The following is a 21,258-nucleotide window of genomic DNA, read 5'->3' as shown; positions in this document are numbered from 1 at the left end:
TTTAATCAATGTGTAACACTTTCAAACTTATTTCTACCCTCTGAAAAAACTGCACACATTTAGGTTCAAGCTTTGAAACTTAACCGGTGTTCTGAATCTAATAGTTTGTGCAGGCTGACGTCGTCATTGGTCAGACAGCCACTGACAAAAACAGTGGGAGGTTCCCGGAAAAATCGCTTAGCGGAAGGGAAGGCCAGACCCCAAGAAGCAGAAGGTAGCCACTGCCGATGAGGCTAACGAAAGAAGAAAAAGTCATGTAAGTCGAGCTGCCTAATATGATCGAACAAGTAAGGAGGGGGAACTCTTAAAGATTGTCAACTCTATGGTATTGAAAAGCTGTTTAGCCGTATGTGGTACAATTTAACCGAACCGACGAGCCAAGTCCGAGCTCAGCCTAAATGTCCATTAGAGTGGATCGACTGAGGCTATGAGCTTCGGGCTCTGAGAGACGGAAAATTGAGAAACAACATTTCAAAGCCGAGTAACTGCTGATTGATAAGGTTTTGATATGGTTTCAATTCCGGAAGAGACGCAGTTAGAAAGACCCCAAGTTTCTTTCGGTCAGCGTGAAACAGCTGACGACGTGCGGCCGAGAAAATGAAAGTTGTCTTAATGACGTTTTTGACCCAGCTGCTAACAATGCTATCAGAAGTTAACCAATTTGTACTTTTTTTTTCCTCCAGAAATGAATTTAGTCGTCGCATTAAACACGTTAAACAAAGTTTCCTTTTCAGTTGCTTAGCATTTATGTTTTGCGGTCGTTTACGCCACTAAGCTAGTGCTAAAATGCTAGGCGAAGAGGAAAGATTAACAGTTGGAGTTTGTTTCAGGCATTTAGTTCGATCTTTATTGCTGACAATATTCTCGTTCACAATCAGGCCTTAAAATGCCGCATTTCAAGGCCTTTGTTGTGGATACTTGATCATTTAATTATCCGCTAAGGTCGCTCAGCTTGTGCTAGCTGTTGTGCTAAAGCTAACCACAACCAGAAAGAAGTTTTGCTAACTTGGAAACATTAGGAACTTGAATCATTTCATGTTTTGCGGATGTGTATTTAGTCCTCATTTGTTTCGACTATAACAAACTCTGTTAATGGAGACGGTTAAGTATTTGATAACTGTTTTTATCTGAGAGACTCAGCAGTTTAACTGACGGATTCATAAGCAATCTGTTTTCTTAAAATTATCATACAGCTAGGAAACTCCTTTCACGTCAATTTTATTACATTTTGCTTATTTTGTACCCTAACATTTACTTTGGCCTTACAAACTTCACTCAAATCATAATACCATCTCATAAAGTGTCATCACCGTTGATAGGTGTTATGTTACACTTCTCCACGTTATATTGCTAAAGTTATCTACACGTGTGTCTGCTTACATTTAACAGCAAATTAAATCACATGTACCTTCATAGGTCCTGATTATGGCTTAATAACAGGAGCAGAGTTTGGACCTTTGAGACAGACAGGGATAACCAGCTATGTGCATGGGCTGTTCTGGTGTTTATGGTGTTTGGACCTTGGCCTCATAAAGTGGCAATACGTTTTGGCAAATCAGCCCTGATAAAAATTAGGTTTTCCTTTTTTTACAAGAGTATGCTGAAGTTTGTTTTCCAAAGTTTGTAGTCATAGTGTATAAAGTTCAAAGGTCAGAACACCTAAATGGAAACAAGGGTTTGCATTTCTAATCAGGTGTGTTAAAAGTGAACCCTTTGTGTTTGGTGCCGTCATTATTTGATATAAAAACAATTTGAGTTTTAATGCTAGGAATAAGTTCTTGATAGTTTAGCTTTTGATGTATAGAAGGAATCTAGAAGAGAAATCTAGACAGTTCAAGGCCCACTAATCTGAAGAGATGAGCAATAATTCAAAAAGGAATGCTGTTTCCTTGAAACATTCAACTAAATGAAAGATGGTAACTGGGCTTCTGACTTCTCTGTTTGGTTACTGAGCTTCTCAGATTTCCTATCGGCCTTGAAAGTGATTACTATCTTGTTTGCATGTCCTGTGTTACATCAATGCATTTATATTTAAACTTTCAAACTAATTTTTGACTTAAAATACTGTTTGAACAACCTTTTATAAAAAATAATTTGTCATTTTATTGTAGATTCTAGGTGATAATCTGCCTTTACTGTTTTAACAAATGTATCTAATGTGTAGAACTTGAAATCGCTAAGACTGGATGGTTAGTTGGTATAGGGAACAAAGGGAGACCTGTGGTGCAGCCTTTATATCGGGTACAACCAGCTGTCCTGTGACCCCACCCTTTTCTACAACATTCGCTTCTGGTTGTTTTCATAAAACTTGTACTGTTTGCTTATTATATCATTAATACCTTAGGAGCCATCTAGATAAACATAACGATTTGCAAATATTTTCACTTTCAGATATGTAATACTTTTAGCTAAATTAAAGGTAAGGTTGTAATATTTTGCTCTGGGATTGAGCTGAATTTTAACATTCTCTTGAAAAGTAAGGAGAGGTAAAGAATGTTTTTTTTCATTGATTACAAGTTCATATTTTTTCTTTTATTTGTAGAAAGTCCAAATAGATAACAGTTATAAGTCAGACAAAAATATGAAGTGGACAAACTTTCTGTTTTTACATTTAAATAAAAACAAAACAAGTTGAGAACTCACTGTTGAGCCTTGTCTACACCAACATTATTAACAGTTGCTTTATTATTGTTAGTATTATAAACAATACATGAAGGCACATTTTCCTGAGGGACAAAAAATATCTTTTAGTTATAGTACTTATTAACTTCTATACAAATATTTAAAGTTTGCACACACTGCCATATTTTGCATTAAATGTAGTGCAGTCCCTGTTGGTGTCGTAGACATCATGCTGGGTGCAGAGCAAACAGGAGGCCATGATGAATATTTAACAGGCTCTTGTGACTGTGGCTGCTTCTTCCTCCCTTTTTCCTGACCATGTCCTGCTTTTTTCTCTCTCTATCCCATTTCATTATCAAGGTTCTGAGTGCACTTTAGAGATTCCATCTCTTAATACATGATTAAAGTTCAAGTGTTACAAAAAATTTTGCAGGTGTCTCAGTCATTACCACTGATGCCTTAACTGAGGAATGCAGGTGAGGTGTCATCAGCTGCTTGCGAGCACACAAGTACAGACTTACCTTTGTTTGTCCAAGTGAGCAGAGCACCTTCATTCCTTTCTGATTAAAAAAAAAAAAAAATATTATTTTTTGTTGTGCTATGAAATGGAGTTATTATCTGCTGGTACTTTCACAACACTCTTGGCATCTGCAAAATAATTAAAAGTTTTAGTTTTTTGAAAATGGAGTAGTGCAGCTTGCTGATGTTTTAATGCTAACACATTAGTAGAACACGGTTGCTGTACTGTCAAATAAAACATGCAAGTCCTGAATATTTTATGGCCAAAGCTGTGATCTGCAGTCACATGCTAAAGATTAAGAATTAGTTCAGTTGCATGCTGGGGAAAAGCCCTGCTTCTTTTATTTTATTGTTTTTAAAAACTATCTGCACTCATTTCTTCTTTTTAGTACATTACCACACTTTACCAGCAAAAATCTATCCTTCATATTCAGTGTAAGAATTCAGCGTCAAACTGTGTTTGAATGCTGGATTTATTGTGTTCAGCAGTTAAGTGTTCTGCAATCTTCACTTCCTGCTTTTAGCTGAGTTGTTTCCTGTCCTTTGACGGAGCAGAAGCTGACTGACCTAATGTTTGTCATCCAGCTGAAAAAAAGATTTGGTGAAGTTTTAAGACGGTCATGTATAGCAAACATGAAGCAAAATGTGCTGCTATGTTGGTATGCAGTAGTCATAAAAGCCTCAGTGGTTTATAAATACTGAATTGCAATGAATGAAAATTATTGCTGCCTCTGTTTGAGTTCCTCTTTTTTACTCTTGCCTACACTGAGTCAAATAAATATTTTTAGTCACTCAGTCTTTGCAAAACATGTGAATATTGAAACAGAATATTTTAAAATCTTAAGTTGAATTTTGGGATTTACGTTCATCTTAACTGACTGAATACATGAGATATATCAGAAGGCCTTGTTACCAAACGTCCATAGGATTTAATTATATACTTTTTTTGTTTCTGTGGGACTCTTTGGATGCACTTTAACAACCAATAATGCACAGGAATGTTCAACAATATTCTTATAGTTAGCTGTAAGGAAATTTGGTTGTGTCGGTACAAACATCTACCAACAGGAAGTTGTTGATGGTTATTTTGGCATGATTGGTGCGCAACTGGTTTAGATGAAGGTCATCTTCAGGGAAAAATAAATAAAACATTTTATCATTATGCATCTGCATAATTAATAAAAAAAAAAAAAAGTAAATTACCTCCTGGTCACCTGTCTGACTAGGCCACAGTTTAATCAGCTTCTTGGGAAACTGGTAGCACTTTAGTCTATTCAATTTAAAAATAAAGGAAAGGACTTATTTGTGTGTTGCTTAATGTTACACATTTTTTATTTTTTACATGTCTGTCTTGAGAATTTGCGTTTGTCAAGTACTTTCACTTGATATTGTCTCATAATCATGTTCAGTAAATATATGTTGCATTATATAAATCAAAGAAAAGGACTTGTACTCAGTATTTCTAGTTTACAAAAAATTTTAACGTTAAGTAATTCAGAATTGATTATTTTTGCCTTTTGTTTCAGTCCTTAGTTTATGCAGTAGCATCTCAAGAAACTTAATAGTATGGTCGGAGTATAGCCTGTGGGAGAAAAAGCAAGGGCACAATTTCAAATAAGCCAGGAAGTGTTCTCCTTTAGCACTTGTTTATACTAAACATGGTTAAATGAATAACTCTCAAACTGGGTAATGAGTCTGATGGTGGTGTTTTGCGTCAACAACTTCAGTCTTAAGGTTTTTGAAGCTGACAACAAAGCTTTAGTGCAGAAGTATAAGGATGATTTTTGTTTTTGGTGGATTTCAATTTTGATTGTACTAAATGACTTTGGTTGTTTAGTAGAAACTCAATAAACTTACATGCTTTTCTCTTTTCTTTTACAGCTCTCAGTAGTGAGGTGTCATCTTCCTCCAGGAAAGCTACCTGCATGACTTGAGCTCACCTACGTTTACCTCCGCTTCACCATCCTCCTGCAAAAATACTTAAGCCTTTACTCATTCATCCTCTTCTCCCCCTCCCACACCCGGCCTTTTTTTTCGTGTAATTTCCAACGCTGTAATATGGCAGGGCGAGGTGGACCAGCGCGGACCAACGGCACTGCTGCTAGCAACAAGATCTGTCAGTTCAAACTAGTGCTGCTGGGAGAATCTGCAGTCGGAAAGTCCAGCCTGGTGCTGCGCTTCGTCAAGGGCCAGTTTCATGAGTATCAAGAGAGCACCATTGGAGGTAAGGACTCCAGGATTTCTGCATGTTTTCCATGACAGGCACTTCTGTGAAGCACTGTATTTGTAATCTGTAATATCAGTGAGTTCTAATGTAGTGATTTAAAGATGCGTAGCACATTCCAAATACAAATCAACATAAAAAGGCCTTCAGATTTCAGAAATTTTCATTTTTATTCTTTAGAATACAAAACATGGAATAAAATCTGACTAAAACTAGATTAGCTAGATTAGTTTAGATTTCTAAAATGATCAATAAATGGAAAGTTAATAAATTTAATTGTATGGCTGTTAAAACTTTTCACAACTGCAAATCCTTGTTTTTCTTTCTCAATTTCTGTCTGTTTTTTGTGCTGCATTCTTGCTCTGGTATACAGAAGTCATAAAAAAAATCATTTGGGCTATCTAAAAGATGCAAAAAGCTGATAGATGTTTAAGTATTTCTGCACATGAAGTTATTTGGTTCTAGTCAAACATCCCTGTGGGTATTTAGGTTCTGAACTGAGTGTGCACTCTTGATCTAAAACATCAGACTTCAGCCCTGAAGCAGAAGACTTGTCCATACAACAGACGATATCTGTTGTCAGTTTAGTCAGGAGAAGGACCGGTAAGACTAGTTCTTCCAAGACCAAACTATGACTTCAACTGGCTTCAGGCTCTTCACACAAAGTAGGCAGACATCTTTATCAAAATTGGCCAAATTGCAGAAAGTGACAATGTCTCTTGACTGTTTAAATGGACCTAGATTGTAGCATCAAATCAAAATTAGGGCAAATATCAGTTAAATGGAGCTTTGAATTAAAGGAGGAATGTTACAAATTGAATTGCTAAATAGAAATATGTTAATCCATCTGAAACTGGATTAACAATTGGAAACTTTCCACCTTTCTTTCTTGTATTCCACAGGTTTTTGTTTTCCACATTTTTGCCTTTTTCAGAAGATACAAACACTTCACTGGATAGCAGCTTTAGAAATGTGTTTATATATATATATATATATATATATATATATATATATATATATATATATATGTTCAGTATTCTCAGGGCAGTCAAGTGAAACTTCAAGACTGTACATATTTGAAATAAATCATTTCATAGTCACTTTTTCTGTCTTTCCTGCTGTATCTGGTTTCTGATGAGTCAACTTGCATAAGAATGTAGGAACAGGATACTCACCAAAGAATGGGTGAAAATAAAACGAGTCAGCACTTTTCTTTTTTGCTTTCTATTGAACTTGTGGTCAACGGCATGCCTGGTCAAAGATTACAAAGCTTTACAATGTGTTCCATGCAAGAAGGAGCTAAGCTTTAGGTGTCATGTGAGAGAAGACTGATTGTGCAAGTGTTAGTTTCATAAACTAACATTTCCTGGTAAAGTGAGTTGCTTTCTTTTATGTTTTCTACGTTTTTTTTTTTTTTTTTTTTTTGCTCTGATTTGTAGTGTTTTCAGAAAATTATGAATGTGAATCATATATTTTATATTATTGTATCCTAATTTAGTTATGTTTTTTTTCTTTGTCATTACATCAATCCTTATTCTGAAGAAAAGTCAAATATTCTCTCTGTTTTTAATCTGTTTAAAATTCTATTTCTAATTACCTTTTTAGCTGCCTTCCTCACACAGACGGTATGTTTGGATGATACAACAGTCAAGTTTGAGATCTGGGACACTGCAGGACAGGAACGGTATCACAGCTTGGCACCTATGTACTACAGAGGAGCCCAGGCTGCCATTGTGGTCTTTGACATTACCAACACAGTGAGTAACAACCAAAATGCTCTGGTCGTCTATTCGCGCAAGTCAGATTTAAGTGTAGCATCACACTGTTTTGCATGTTTCTGTTGTAAAGGATACATTCACACGTGCAAAGAACTGGGTGAAGGAGCTGCAGCGACAAGCCAGCCCCAACATTGTTATTGCACTGGCAGGAAACAAAGCCGACCTGGCCAACAAGAGAGCCGTAGATTTCCAGGTAAGGGTAATAAATACAGAATGTACTACAGATTAATTTTCAAGGTCAAAATGCCCTGAAATGTTTCCTTTGGTCCTGTAGGAAGCACAAGCATATGCAGACGACAACAGTTTGCTCTTCATGGAAACTTCAGCCAAGACCGCAATGAATGTTAATGAGATTTTTATGGCTATAGGTGAGTGTTTCTCAGAAGTCCAACTATTAATTAATTAATCATTTAGACAGGTTGAGAATAAATTGGTACCACTGAGTAACATTGGAGGTAAATGTACTTAAATAAATTTTGCTTTTGACTGAAAAAAATAAATATTAGAGCCTTCTGTCGTAAACATTTAAGTGTAAAGGTTTTCTGTTTCTTCTTTCAATAAATATTAGTTTTAATAAATGTGATTGTACTTAAAATTTTGGTCATTTGTCTCCATTTTTTAGGATCATTGATAGATAATTATTGGTAGAATCCATTGTTGCAATACTTTAAACCAGAGATTGATCAATTATATTTATTCTCTGCAACAGCCAAGAAACTTCCGAAGAACGAGCCTCAAGGCGGAGCGGGACCAGGCGGACGGGCCAGAGGTGGCGTGGACCTGCAGGAAACTGCTCCACAGGGCAGAAGCGGCCAGTGCTGTGGGGGTGGAAACTAACTAACTCAATGAATCAGCTGATCCAGCCGATCAACAACACCAGATATTAGCCAGCTGTAAAACGACGCCCCGTTGGTCCAACCAAACCACCAAAAGACCAACTTATCCTCTCAGCATCAACTAACTGTTTGACAAAATGAGCATACTGGCCTGTAGACTGCCAGATCCCACTGATGGTTCCAGCTTGATGAACCTGCCAAAAATACAAAGAAATCAACCTACAGGCTTATTCACAGAATCGTGTTTTTCACCCTAGGACTTGCCATTCCATGACCTTTCTTTTGATGATGGACACATGACGTCACTTTGGAGGGGAAAAACAAATCCCATTCATGGAAGGAAAACAAAAAGAAGTCATTAACAATTGCTCCTAATAGAGGCATCTTGTCCACTGTTCTGTGTTCGTATAGAGGAAATCTAATTAATGGAAAAGGAATGAAAATGTGTAGGTTTGATGACCCTGTAGTTGCACAACTTGAACTCAGTGTACAAAGCCACCATAAATGTTTCCATCATGGTCTTATGTTAAAAGCAAGGTACATGTAGAGTCTTAAGGAATTGGATCAGGAGGTTTTCACCACGAGAGAATAAATGGGCAGATTTCTTATAGAGCTGAGCTGTGTAGATTGAATGATTATCTCTATTATTACAGTTTTTCTTTTGGCACAGACTGGTCGGTATGATTTTGGAACCTATCTTAAGGTTTTACAATCATTTATCTATGTTATCCAAACATATACAGTAAATACAACTTTATTAACAATTTCACCCGTATGTAATTTTAGCATTAATGTAATGTTTTTGAATTATCAGTGTAAGATGGGAGACATGTAAAGATTCTTTTTGCTTTTCTTGACCAAAATCACAACTGCATTTAAAACACATTTCTGTATTTGTAACAACACATTTGAAGTTTGAAATCAATCTGTAGTTACTGTCAAAAAAAACAAATCTTCCCAATCTGTTTGTATTCTGTCAAATTTAATTATTTTCCATGTCTTAATTTCTTTTTCCTCTGGAGATTAATGGTATTAAATGCACTGGTTCTGTCTCATCAGCTTTGTGAATTGAGATGTTATCCTCTGCTTCTTTCATTTCAAGGAGTTTGAGTAATCTTGTCATCCTGCTGTGGCATCACCATCTTGCACAGAACTTGCACCTGAACAGCGGTCACTGCTGTAAAGAGGGTAACTGGTAGAGAGGATGTGTAGAGGAGAAAAGAAAATGTAATTTTACAAATAAAAGAGCCGAAGGTATCTTTGAGTGATTCTATTTTTTTCATATTAAATGTTAACTTGTTTATCAAAGAATAAATCCACTTTTGATGATAGATTTATTTAGGGTATGCAGTAAATCCACTAAATTTAGCATTTAAAAAATGTCAGCATGACATTAATGCCTCACCTTTATAGCTATATGATTCGTATAGGTGTAAAGATGTTGGAATAGTCAGTTGGCGCTGGTTGTTTTAGTGAAATGCCGCGATGCCCCGCCCTCTCAACATACTTCTGGTCAGCTGGCTGAAAAAAAAGGCCACCAACTTCCCCAGCGAAGATTGTTTCAGAAAAAACAGTCAGGCTAAGAAAGCAGCTAATATTGTCCTAATACTTCCAGCGCTGTGTGGTGAACTGCAGAACAGTTCAAACGGAGGCTACTATTCGCATTAGACACTTCGAAAAATGCTACATTTTGCATTTCAATGTTTTGCAAATGAAAATATCAAACTTTAAAGAAACATATTTTCCTATTTTTGCAGTAGTTTGAAAATTTTGCTTTTCTGTTTTAAATAAAAGGATTAGTCTGCACGATTTCCATACTCAAAAGGGTATTTGTGTTGCAGTTTCCCTCTTTTCCCAATAGGGGTCGGTAAGGACTTAAAAACCTGTAAATTTCTGCAAATCTCAAGTTTGTAGGATAAGTATTTTTTACAAATAAAATTTGCCTTTTTTTAATTAAGCGTGAGATTCCGTTATTATCTGAATATAACACAATCTCCAGGAAAACGTCACTTTTAGATTTGTACTGTATATGTAAAACTCATTTTTCTGACTGCACCTAAACGCAGCGCATGAGCTAATCGTAAGCGGAGGGAGTCAGTACCCGCAGCGTGGATATGTCGGACCCGGCTACACAGGCCTTGCAGCCCCGGCTTCTCCAAGCCCAGTCGAGTGGCTCAGCGGGGTCCGGTGCTGCAGCAGCAGGCTCCGGTACAGGGAACAGCGACCCGGTTAGACCAGGTCTTAGCCAGCAACAGCGTGCGAGCCAAAAGAAAGCCCAAGTCCGAGCTTTTCCTCGGGCGAAAAAGCTTGAAAAACTTGGCGTGTTCTCCGCGTGCAAGGTAGCTAACATGGCTAGCCAAAGTTTACAACAACAAAGCAATGATGTGATTGTATCATATTTAAAATACCATATATAATTACGAACTATTGTCACAGTTTATCGGTGTAGCTGTACAGCGTTGTAGCTAGCTACTTTGGCAGAGAAATGGTTATTTAACATAAATGCAAACCTGTGGAAGGATATTTTTCCTCGGCTAGCTTAATTGATATCAGTTATTGGCTTGCAGAAACCTGAATCGGTGTGCAATTTAAGTCGCTCATGTGGTTTGTTTTGCTTTTATTCTCAGGCCAGTGACACATGCAAGTGCAATGGATGGAAAAACCCGAACCCCCCTTCAGCTACACGGATTGATCTGCAGCAGCAAGCAGCCAGCCTGAGCGAGCCCTGCCGCAGCTGTGGACATGCACTGGGTACAAACTAACCAGACCCCTTCTCAGAATAACATGCTGAGCGCTGTGCATTAAAACACCAGTTACATTTCTGAAATTATAATTGGTCAACCTGCAATGTCGATTTGGTTATTTTTTTTCTATCAAGCCATATTCAACAAATTATATTTCTATTTTTGCAGAGATTATCTATTTAAGTGGGCTCCACAGTTTAAATCGCTCCAATGTATTCATAGATTATCCCAAATTACTACTGTAGTTTCATGGACTTGGAAACGAAACACAACAAACAACATATTCTTACAGTCTACATATAGACAGTGTCTTTGGAGGATTGTATTTCTTTTTTAATTTTGCCTTTTATAGCCAGAAGTGTCTCATATAGATACACATCTTTTATGAGGGTGTAATGCAGAAGTTTAGGACATATAAACACACACATATATATATATATATATATATATATATATATATATATATATATATATATATATATCGGCGTAGCTGTACAGCGTGTTGTATAATATATATATATATATTATATAGTATATATATATATATATATATATATATATATATATATAGTTGTGCGTAAACAAAAAAAAATAAAAAAATATATATGCCCATTTCATAGCAAACAAGGTACCTTGTTTCATGTCAAGGTACCTTCTTCAAAGTTCCTAATAAGTTGTTCTTGTGTTGGGATGGCGTGGAATCCACATTGAACTTGCAATAGATTAGAAATGTTCTTAATTTCAGAACATAATACTATGGAGTTTACAAGTGTAGGATTGCATAATGAGGACCATTTATTGAAAGGTTGGGCTGACATCAGATGTAGCTTGGATTGGTTTGAATCTAATATAATATTTATTATTGACATGGGAAGTTGACACTTAAAATAGTCTTTGATAAATCTTAAGGATGGTTCTGTTCATGGTACCACTTTACTTACATTTCATTTGCTTCATTGTGTCATCTTCCAGAATTGTTCTGAGATAGTGATTATTTAAGCCATATTGCAAAAATAGTGTCAAATGGACAAGCTGAGATGGATTTTATATTCAAGATAAAAAAAGAATACCTACTCACAAAACTGTGAACTTTGCAGATATTCAGTAAGGAGACTGAATACTTATATTGATGTTTTGTTCCACAGCTGATCATGTGTCCCATTTGGAGAATGTGTCTGAGGATGAGATTAACAGGCTGTTGGGGATGGTGGTTGACGTCGAGAACCTTTTCATGTCTGTACACAAAGAAGAGGACACTGATACCAAACAAGTGTACTTCTACCTTTTCAAGGTAAGCCAGTGCTTTAGTTCAGCTGCAGTGATTTTAATTGCCACAGTAGATCACATCATTGCTTTGTTGTTGTAGCTTTGTGATCAATGTATTCCCTTGTTTCCCTTAAGCTACTGAGGAAATGCATCCTGCAGATGAGTCAGCCTGTTGTGGAGGGATCCCTGGGAAGTCCACCGTTTGAAAAGCCCAACATCGAGCAGGTAATATAAAGTTTATTATAACAAACAAACTTTCAAGAACATTTTTTATTTTGCTAATTTTGTCCTCTTTTTTGTTGTGCAGGGCGTTTTGAATTTTGTACAGTACAAGTTCAGCCACCTTGCACCAAGGGAGAGACAGACCATGTTTGAACTATCAAAGATGTTTCTCATATGTTTGAATTACTGGAAGCTTGAGACACCAACGCAGTATCGTCAGCGCACCCAGAAAGACGATGCAACAGCATACAAGTTGGACTATACAAGGTGTGTGCAGGAGTTTACAAAAAGAAAGCATGTGTTTATTTTCCTGATCTATATTAGATTATATGCTTAACAGAAGTTTTGATTTCCATTGCTGCCAGGTGGTTGTGCTACTGCCACGTCCCGCAAAGTAACGACAGCCTGCCTCGCTACGAGACCACGCAGGTGTTTGGCCGAAACTTACTCAAGTCCATCTTTACTGTTACTCGCCGCCAGCTCCTGGAAAAGTTTAGAGTGGAGAAGGACAAACTGCTGCCAGAGAAACGCACACTTATCCTTACGCACTTTCCCAAGTAAGCGCAGCTTGTCCGATGCCGCCATTTAATGTGGCTTCTGTTATGGCTGTGAATGTAAATGCAAAAGGGTTGTTTATGCGTTTTTGTATAATTTCACATTTTCTCATTTCTCTTTTTCAAAAAAATCTTGATTATTTAATCTTGTTATTTAATTGTTCTATCGATCCTCCTCGATCGATCAGTTATTCATGCATGCTTGCTTGTTTCTAGGTTCTTGTCGATGCTAGAGGAGGAAATCTATGGGGAAAATTCACCGATATGGGAGGCTGACTTCACCATGCCTGCCTCAGAAAGCACACAGATTGGACATCAGACAGGTGAGGGGGTGTGGGAATCGCTTATTTTATTAAAATGGACATTAAAAGAATAAGGCACATTTTTAAAAACACATATTGTCCTGTGATGACATGTCAGGGTTTTTTGCTTTCTGTTGGATAGCCAACAGAAAGCATCCTAAAAGTTGTTAAATCTCCTCAATTGTAGATTTTTTTTTCACTTAGTAGAATTGCTTATTTCAAATTCTCTTGAGACCTCTTTAAATTCCTTACCTCATTTCTCAGTATCATTCAATTTGATTTTGAGTATTCATTGGTTCGAATACATTAGAAAAACAAAGCTATGTGGAAATTATATATTTGGTCTAACAGACATGTTCTCAAAGTTGTGTGGAAATGTAACTGTGTGTTTTGTGTTTGCAGTGATCAGTCCTGCTTCAGCATCCGGGTCTCCTGCTTTGTCCAAATGTCTGAACAGCTCCTCCTCGCTGGGCAGTACGGATACAGGAGGCGTAGAGCCCATCACAGGTCGGTGACTGACTCTATTTGGGTTTACTTTTTGAGCTAAAAGCTCCACTCTGCCTGTTTAAAAAAAAAAAATGCAGATAACTGTTTTTGATTTGAACCGACTTAAGAGTCTTAACACCTTTTCCAAGACCTCAAGATTTTGCTTTAGAGGTGATTGTTAAAGAAATTAGAAACAGTTAGCCTTGCAATTATATAGTTAGTCAACTTCAGATGGCAACTTTATTTTTTGGAAAGGCAGTGTGCACTTAATTGTATTTGATTTTATAAAATATAGAAGTCTGGCCTAAAATCTAAAAAATATTTTCACAAAAATTAACAATATAAAAAGGCCTAATCGTTGTTTTAACCTGAAAAAATACCACTTCCTCTTTAGGGGACAAACGCAAACTTCCAGAGGCATTGACGCTGGAAGATGCTAAGAGAATCCGTGTGATGGGGGACATTCCTATGGAGTTGGTGAATGAAGTCATGATGACGATCACTGATCCTGCTGCTATGCTCGGACCGGAGGTCTGTCCCACTAAACCTGCTCAGCAAATAGTATTATTTGATTTACAGTAATCTACTAAATGTTTTTCCCTTTGTGTTAAATGACTGCAATCCAGTGTAGTTTTTGTGTATACAAGAAAACAAAAATACTAACAGATAATTAATGGTTCTAGACTAATCTGCTGACACCCAATGCTGCTCGTGACGAGACAGCCAGACTGGAAGAGAGACGGGGCATCATTGAGTTCCACGTTATCGGAAACTCCCTTTCCCAAAAGTCCAACAAGAAGATTCTGATGTGGCTTGTTGGCCTTCAGAACGTATTTTCCCATCAGTTACCTCGCATGCCCAAAGAGTACATCACACGACTCGTATTTGACCCGTAAGTGACTCCTATTTTATATTTTGCCATCTTTTTTTTATTTTTCTGACAAACCTTCTCTAACAATCCCTGTTTTCACAGGAAGCACAAAACCTTAGCCCTCATTAAAGATGGCCGCGTCATTGGAGGCATCTGTTTTAGGATGTTCCCAACTCAGGGCTTCACAGAGATAGTGTTCTGTGCTGTCACATCCAACGAACAAGTCAAGGTAACCATGACCTGGCCTAACTTCCACATTGCTTGTGTTTTTTCTGGCACTCTGTAAAGTTTCAGTAGTTTATGTTTTTTTCTAGCCTCCGTGGAGAGTTTTTCTGTTAACAATCACTTTGTAACATCTCAATCAGATTTAAATCCAGACTTTAACAAGATCAGTAAAAAAAAAACATTGATTTTAGAAATAAAAATAAAACATTTGGTCTATTCAAAGTTGGAGTTGCTGGTGTTTGTTTGGACAGAGTTGGCCCAAGTCAAAGCAAATTAGGTTGCTCCATATGGCCCACAAAACATCAGGAATCTCCTATTGATACAGTTTATCGAAAATGAGAATACAGATTATTTCAGAATAGCTAAATTAAGACATTTTAAAGATTTAAAGGAATTGCCAAGTTTAGTTTGTAAAAGCACTATATGAATACAGTTTGGGAAGATCTGCAAGATATTTTGTTTAACATCTGCTTGTCATACATCTTAGGAAATAATAGCAACTTATCTGTGTTTACCTTTTTTAAAGGGCTATGGCACCCACCTGATGAACCACCTGAAGGAATATCACATCAAACACAACATCCTTTATTTCCTCACTTATGCTGATGAGTATGCTATTGGATACTTCAAAAAGCAGGTAATGGAGGCACAGCAAGTCCATTGTCAGTGTTTCTGTGGATTTATGTCTCCTTTAAACCTTAATATTATTTTTTTCTACATAGGGTTTTTCTAAAGATATCAAAGTACCCAAGGGTCGATACCTGGGCTACATCAAAGACTATGAGGGAGCAACCTTGATGGAGTGTGAGCTAAACCCAAGGATCCCCTACACAGAGCTTTCTCACATTATTAAAAGGCAGAAGGAGGTGTGTAAGGATTATAATATTTTTATTGCAAAAAAAGACCAGTTTTGAGTCTATCTGTGTTTGTAATATGTTTATAATATCCAAATTTGGCTTGATCATTCTAGATTATAAAGAAGCTGATTGAGAGAAAACAGAGTCAGATCAGAAAGGTTTACCCAGGTCTGACCTGCTTCAAAGAGGGCGTGCGACAGATCCCAGTGGAAAGCATCCCTGGAATAAGTGAGTGTGTATAAGGTGTTAGCTGACATGTACAATTAAATTATTCATCATAGGACTAAGATCTGTATGTGTTTCAGGGGAGACAGGCTGGAAACCCAGTAGCAAGGACAAAGGGTAAACACCTTCTATAGGCTCCATTGATTATTTTACCCACTTGTTGTCTTTTATTTGTATATAGATAGTCTTCTGCATCATTTATAGTTGATCCATTGATCTTTTGCAGGAAAGAGGTAAAGGACCCCGATGTTCTTTACAACATGCTGAAGAACCTTCTGGCACAAATAAAGGTTAGAATCACCGGCCAACAGAAAACAAATAAGACCAAACTTAGACCAATAAAATGGTTTTATGTTGGCTTGAAAAGTATAGAATTTGTATGAATCACTTTCTTTAACTGGTTCAGTGTTGAAAACTAGAATATATAAAATATCAGAGGTATGCTTTTTCTGAGCATATTCCTTAAGCCATATGTTCACCAATCTGTACACAAGAATTGATCAGATTTCAGGAATTTAAAATATCTTAAATTTTCTTTTCTATTCAATAAATGCATTAAGATTAAGAACGACTGGATTTCGGTGAAGAAAACCATCAACCAACAGTGTGTACTTTAAAAACATATTTTACAAAAATTGGGTAAAACCTAATTTGATGGAGAAATTGTCCTAAACTTCATAATCCTAGATACTATGTTTTTACAAATACAAAGTACTTGGAGCATAATTTTTCTCCTTTGCTCACAGCAAACTGGAAAAGCATTTTATGCTTACATCACCGCTTTCCATTAAAGTTTTATCATCAGTATTTTGTTTTCTGAGTTGCTAAAAATTTTTTAAAAAAACATGCAGACAATGCATTTTTTTGCATTTGGTTGGATAGAAGGCCTCAGAATTGTATACCATAACAACGCAATGAATATTTCCACTGTTTTGTCAAATCCATTGTTGGCCAATTTTAGTATTTTGCAGCAGCCTGAAAGTTGAAACCTCAACAGTTTCAGAAACAGTTGAGAAGTTGCGAAAGTTTTGTTTCTAGAGTAAAGCACACAATTTATCATCCAACCAATTAATAATTAATAAGGACAGCGAGTGCATAAAAGCTGCTTTGTGGCAGCCTTAGCACATTATTAGTAATGCATCACAATAACCAATAGTGTGCCACTTATACATGCAGTACCCCAGCTTTTTCAGTTTGTTGTGTTTTGTGATGAAGCACAAGGAAAAGGAAAAAAGAACCTTTCTTATGCAATTACACTGCATGACTGATTTAAAAATGTAGAGGAAGTGTTACATTTTTCCTTAGATAAAGAATTTTCTGCGTTTAAAGTTGGAAAGTTTGAACCAACCCTTTACAAATATGCCTGACATACATATGGAGCTTTGTGATTGCCACAGTAAAGTGACATTTCAAAATAATTTAGACGTCAAATGTATCACTTTGTTTCAATAAATCTTTTACACATTATGTAATTCTTATGAAGTGAAAATCCTTGTGTTTTGAATTATTTGTTTTTACTGTTAATTTTTTTTTTACTACAGCACATGCATTTTCAGGGTAAATGTTTTGTATTTGTTGGTCCAAAATGTTAAAGCCATCGAGAAAGTCTGGAATTTTGGGTCTAGAAATGTGTGGAGTTATGAAGCTAACGATTTTATGAAGCCATGTAGCAAATTGATTTTATTCTGTTTTCTTGTCAGACTCATCCTGATGCTTGGCCTTTCATGGAACCAGTGAAGAAATCTGAAGCTCCTGATTACTATGAAGTCATCCGCTTTCCTATTGGTAAGAGAGCATCTACGTCTTTTTAATAGATTAACACCATCTATGTGCCTATTCTTATTTTAAATATCCAATCCCTGGTATTTCATAAAATCTAAATGATATCAAACAAATTTAAAACAGCATATTGTATTGGTTTATTTGATAAATCCTTCACTATTTCTTTTGATTGTATTTTTTCAAAAATATTTTAATCCACATCTTTCCTGGACTGGCTTAGAATTAGCAAATGCATAAATGCTGTGTCTTATTTTGGAATTCCTTGATTTCCTTAGCACTATTAAGTGTTTTTCTTTATCTTTACTTTGAGACCTGAAGACCATGACAGAGAAACTGAAGAACAGATACTATGTAACCAAGAAGCTCTTTATTGCGGATCTTCAGCGAATCATCAGCAACTGTCGCGAGTACAACCCTCCGGACAGCGAGTACTGCAAGTGTGCCAACACGTTGGAGAAGTTCTTCTATTTCAAATTAAAAGACGGAGGCCTGATAGAGAAATGAACTGTAGCTTATGTGAAAAAATATTGCCAGCTTTCGTCACATCTGGGGTAAGAGAAATGTATGAAAACAATACATTTTGGAAAGGATTTTTGGGACTTAAGAAAAGAAAGGCATCAGAGTCAGCTGAGCATTAATAGTGTCAAACTGACATCTTCTTCAAGTCATCTTGTGGCATTTCCCAGAACTCGGTGGGAGAATAATGTGAATTATTCATGCCTCATTGAGTGTACCAAAGTTTTACAGTTCCAAGATTTAAAACTTCTTCTGTTGTGTTATTTACTGGTTCATATTTATTGTCATTGAATGATGGTTTAGTTGCATAAAACAAGTCACAGGAGCCAGTTCATGTTAGAAAACTGGACTTTGGGACCTAAAGCCATGTTGCCTTCTGTTACTGAAAGACACTTGAACATCCCAGCCAGTTCACAGGTGTGAAGATTACCCTACTCAGAGGGTTTGTTTGGAGAGAGCGAAAGTTCGCTCAAAATACTGAGTCCACTTGAATCAGTCAGTAATTGAAAAATGTAAATAGATTTTCGTTTGCTATAACATTGAAAAAAGGTGTTTGTTTTTTTCCCTCAAGTACTGGTGGTCTTTTTTTGTTTGTTTGATTATAGAGAAATAAGTTTTCATCATTTCGGGAAACAACTTTTTAAGGCATTTTTTACTCCAGACAAATAAATCTTCTTCTGAAGTTAAAGGACATGTTTGGCCTCACTTCCAGGCATGGAATTGTTTTTTCCTTTGCCAAACTAAGTTTCCAGAAAACAAACTTTTTTGTCATCACAACATCACGCACTTTCATGATATTAAAGAAGCTCTCCGAGCATTATTCCATTAGCAAGGTTTTGTACCAGATACTTCACTACAAGATCTCATTATTAGCTTTAAAAAAATTCCTGTATTGGTGAATAGCAGGTGATGGCACCGGCTAGTTTTTTTTTTTTTTTTTTTTTTCGTGGTCAGTTTTCTAAAACATGTTTTAAATAGTAATGTGTTTAACATAACAGATTTTTTTTTGTTGGATTATTGAGATGAAGATGTAAACAAAGTGGGGAGAAGAGATCCAGGAAGACTTGACTTTGGTTTAATTCTCACATCATATTGACTGCACACAACCAGAAGTAGATGTTAGTGTGTAACAGTTTACATTTTTTCCTTTTTATAAAATAACCCACTTGGTTTTGCTGTTTATGCATTTGCTCTTTACCTATAAAACATTTTTTAAAATATTGGTCAGTATCAACGTGCTTCCTGAGCTGCATCTAATTTTTCAGGGAAGTAAATGTCAAATGCTGACTGATTCAGCCTATTGAATGTTTCATTGACACTGTATGTGTGTGATAATCTTTTATTTTGTACTTGAATGACTTAAGAGCTTTGTTGAAGTGATGTCAGTGCTGCATTATTCAGGGTTTTCAATAACGCAATTTCACCTTAAATCCACCTATGCTGCATTTCAATCTCTTAAAAAAAAGCTTCAGTTGGAGTGAAGCTTCTGGCTGTTGAATTGAATGCCATTTACTGTAAAACTGTTCACGACAATAAATAAGTTTTTATGTAAGTATTTGATCATTTCTGGCTCACTCAGGAATTACCCTGAAGAAAAGCATCAACTTGTCTGATTTAACTTGGAGGTCATCCAAGAGGTTAATCATCTATGAAAATTCTGGTTCTAAAAAGTATAGAAGCTAATCTTTTCTTTCTACTGTAGGAGTGAAATCATTGAATCTGTAAACCATTTATCATCCATTTTAAGTTGTAATCCAGGCCTCAAGTGTGGGAGATTGAATATAACTAGGTGAGGTCTGGTTTGCTGTAAAGTTGGTCCTGTCTTTGGAGAAAGAGTGTCTTAACTCTCACATATTGTTACAAGATTCTGTCCAAATCTATATCACATTTATGCAGCTAAGTTACCTCCACCATATCTAGGTTAATTCTTAAAAAAAAAATAGATGAGAAGCCCCATCTTGGTTTTGACAGAAAACTTGTATAGATTTCACTGGATTGAATTTATGAAGCTTGCTAGCGAAAAATGACAATGTGTACTTGATTTAATTAAAAAGGCATTAATATCTGCCCAAGGTTTCAAAAGAACACATTAGATGCCATTAAGTTTTATTGATTTTTTGACTTGGGCAGAATGAATTGACTTCACTGCTGATGGGTCTGGTCTTTCAAAGTTAGCTGCTTTCCTACAGATTAGTTTGCAAATAGCTCTGGTTTAACTAAGCATTAAAGAGTCTATTGGACATAAAGTGATCCCAATGAGCTAATATCCAGCACAAAATTACTTTGTGCTTAATTTTTAGGGCTGGACAATGTATCAAATATATGTTGATGAGTGATATATATTTGCGATATTGTGTATAATATCGAGATAATAAATTTTCCTCATATTGTGCCAATGGAAACTACAAAATGATCCAGCGTTATTTGCGCTTAAACAACTGTTGTTATGAATCAGAAACTGCTGCCTCTTCTGCTACTGGGAACATTTTTAAGCTATTGAACTGACTATCTAAATGGGTGTAACAACTATCTAAATGGGTGTGTCTTTTCTGCTGCAAGGCTTCAAGTTTCGCTTTCCCAAAAGAAAAAACAAACATGCACTGCTGTAAAGGGTATGCATGCAAAGTCTTACTGTTTGTTGTGGCCATTCAGATATGCTGGCAATTTTAAACATTTGAAGCACCCCAGGTTGGATTAAATCAAGTTTGTGCGAGAAGTACTCCCCATCCTTAGCATTTTGTTTTTTACTTTTTTTTCTCATTTGGCTCTCCATACAGCTTTTATTGTAATTATGCTATAAAACAACTGTTCTAAACATTGTGCATTCAGGAAGATACTTATTTTTGAACATCATGGTCTAAGTAGTACTAGGTGCTAAGTAAATATAGTATATTTTTCTTTATCATGGTTCCAGATTTGTCTGTGATATTAATCAAAAAAGGAAAAATCAGTTTCCTGCAGTGCAGTTTGTTTATAAATGTACCCAAATATTCCTATTTTGTTATTGCTGTTTATACTTATTCTGACTGTTCTTTGAACTTGATTCTACTTAATTTAACCATTTTTTGTTATATTAATGATGTTTTATATTACTTCAAGCTTAATTGTGAACAATGATGTAATCAGAAAGTAACTGTGTAACTAAAGCAAATAAAAACAATTTCCAGGAACAAGCAGAGACTTGAATAGTTTATGTATGAAGAGAAATGTTGCTGTAAGTTTTGTTTTC

The 21,258-nt window shown here is 36.1% G+C and overlaps 2 protein-coding genes across 2 annotated transcripts; both read left to right on the top strand.

The window, feature by feature from the left end:
* Positions 1-146: 146 nt before the first annotated feature.
* rab5c (RAB5C, member RAS oncogene family) lies at positions 147-9,236 on the top strand. The gene is made up of 6 exons (XM_055051980.1): positions 147-256; positions 5,023-5,365; positions 6,971-7,122; positions 7,214-7,336; positions 7,418-7,511; positions 7,853-9,236. Exons 2-6 carry the CDS (start codon positions 5,200-5,202, stop codon positions 7,978-7,980), a joined length of 663 nt encoding a protein of 220 aa, XP_054907955.1. The 5' UTR covers positions 147-256; positions 5,023-5,199; the 3' UTR covers positions 7,981-9,236.
* An 831-nt stretch (positions 9,237-10,067) lies between these two features.
* Positions 10,068-19,581, top strand: kat2a (K(lysine) acetyltransferase 2A). The gene is made up of 18 exons (XM_055051979.1): positions 10,068-10,318; positions 10,607-10,730; positions 11,869-12,014; positions 12,125-12,214; positions 12,297-12,478; positions 12,577-12,768; positions 12,982-13,088; positions 13,470-13,574; positions 13,948-14,084; positions 14,237-14,445; positions 14,527-14,653; positions 15,176-15,286; positions 15,372-15,515; positions 15,620-15,734; positions 15,812-15,848; positions 15,958-16,021; positions 17,432-17,516; positions 17,824-19,581. Exons 1-18 carry the CDS (start codon positions 10,094-10,096, stop codon positions 18,015-18,017), a joined length of 2,394 nt encoding a protein of 797 aa, XP_054907954.1. The 5' UTR covers positions 10,068-10,093; the 3' UTR covers positions 18,018-19,581.
* Positions 19,582-21,258: the final 1,677 nt, after the last annotated feature.

The sequence above is a fragment of the Poeciliopsis prolifica genome, unplaced genomic scaffold (assembly GCF_027474105.1).
Source record: "Poeciliopsis prolifica strain line A6 unplaced genomic scaffold, Auburn_PproV2 SCAFFOLD034, whole genome shotgun sequence".
Classification (NCBI taxonomy): domain Eukaryota; kingdom Metazoa; phylum Chordata; class Actinopteri; order Cyprinodontiformes; family Poeciliidae; genus Poeciliopsis; species Poeciliopsis prolifica.
The sequence above is the reverse complement of the archived record's forward strand: the minus strand, read 5'-3'. Positions and strand labels throughout refer to the sequence as shown.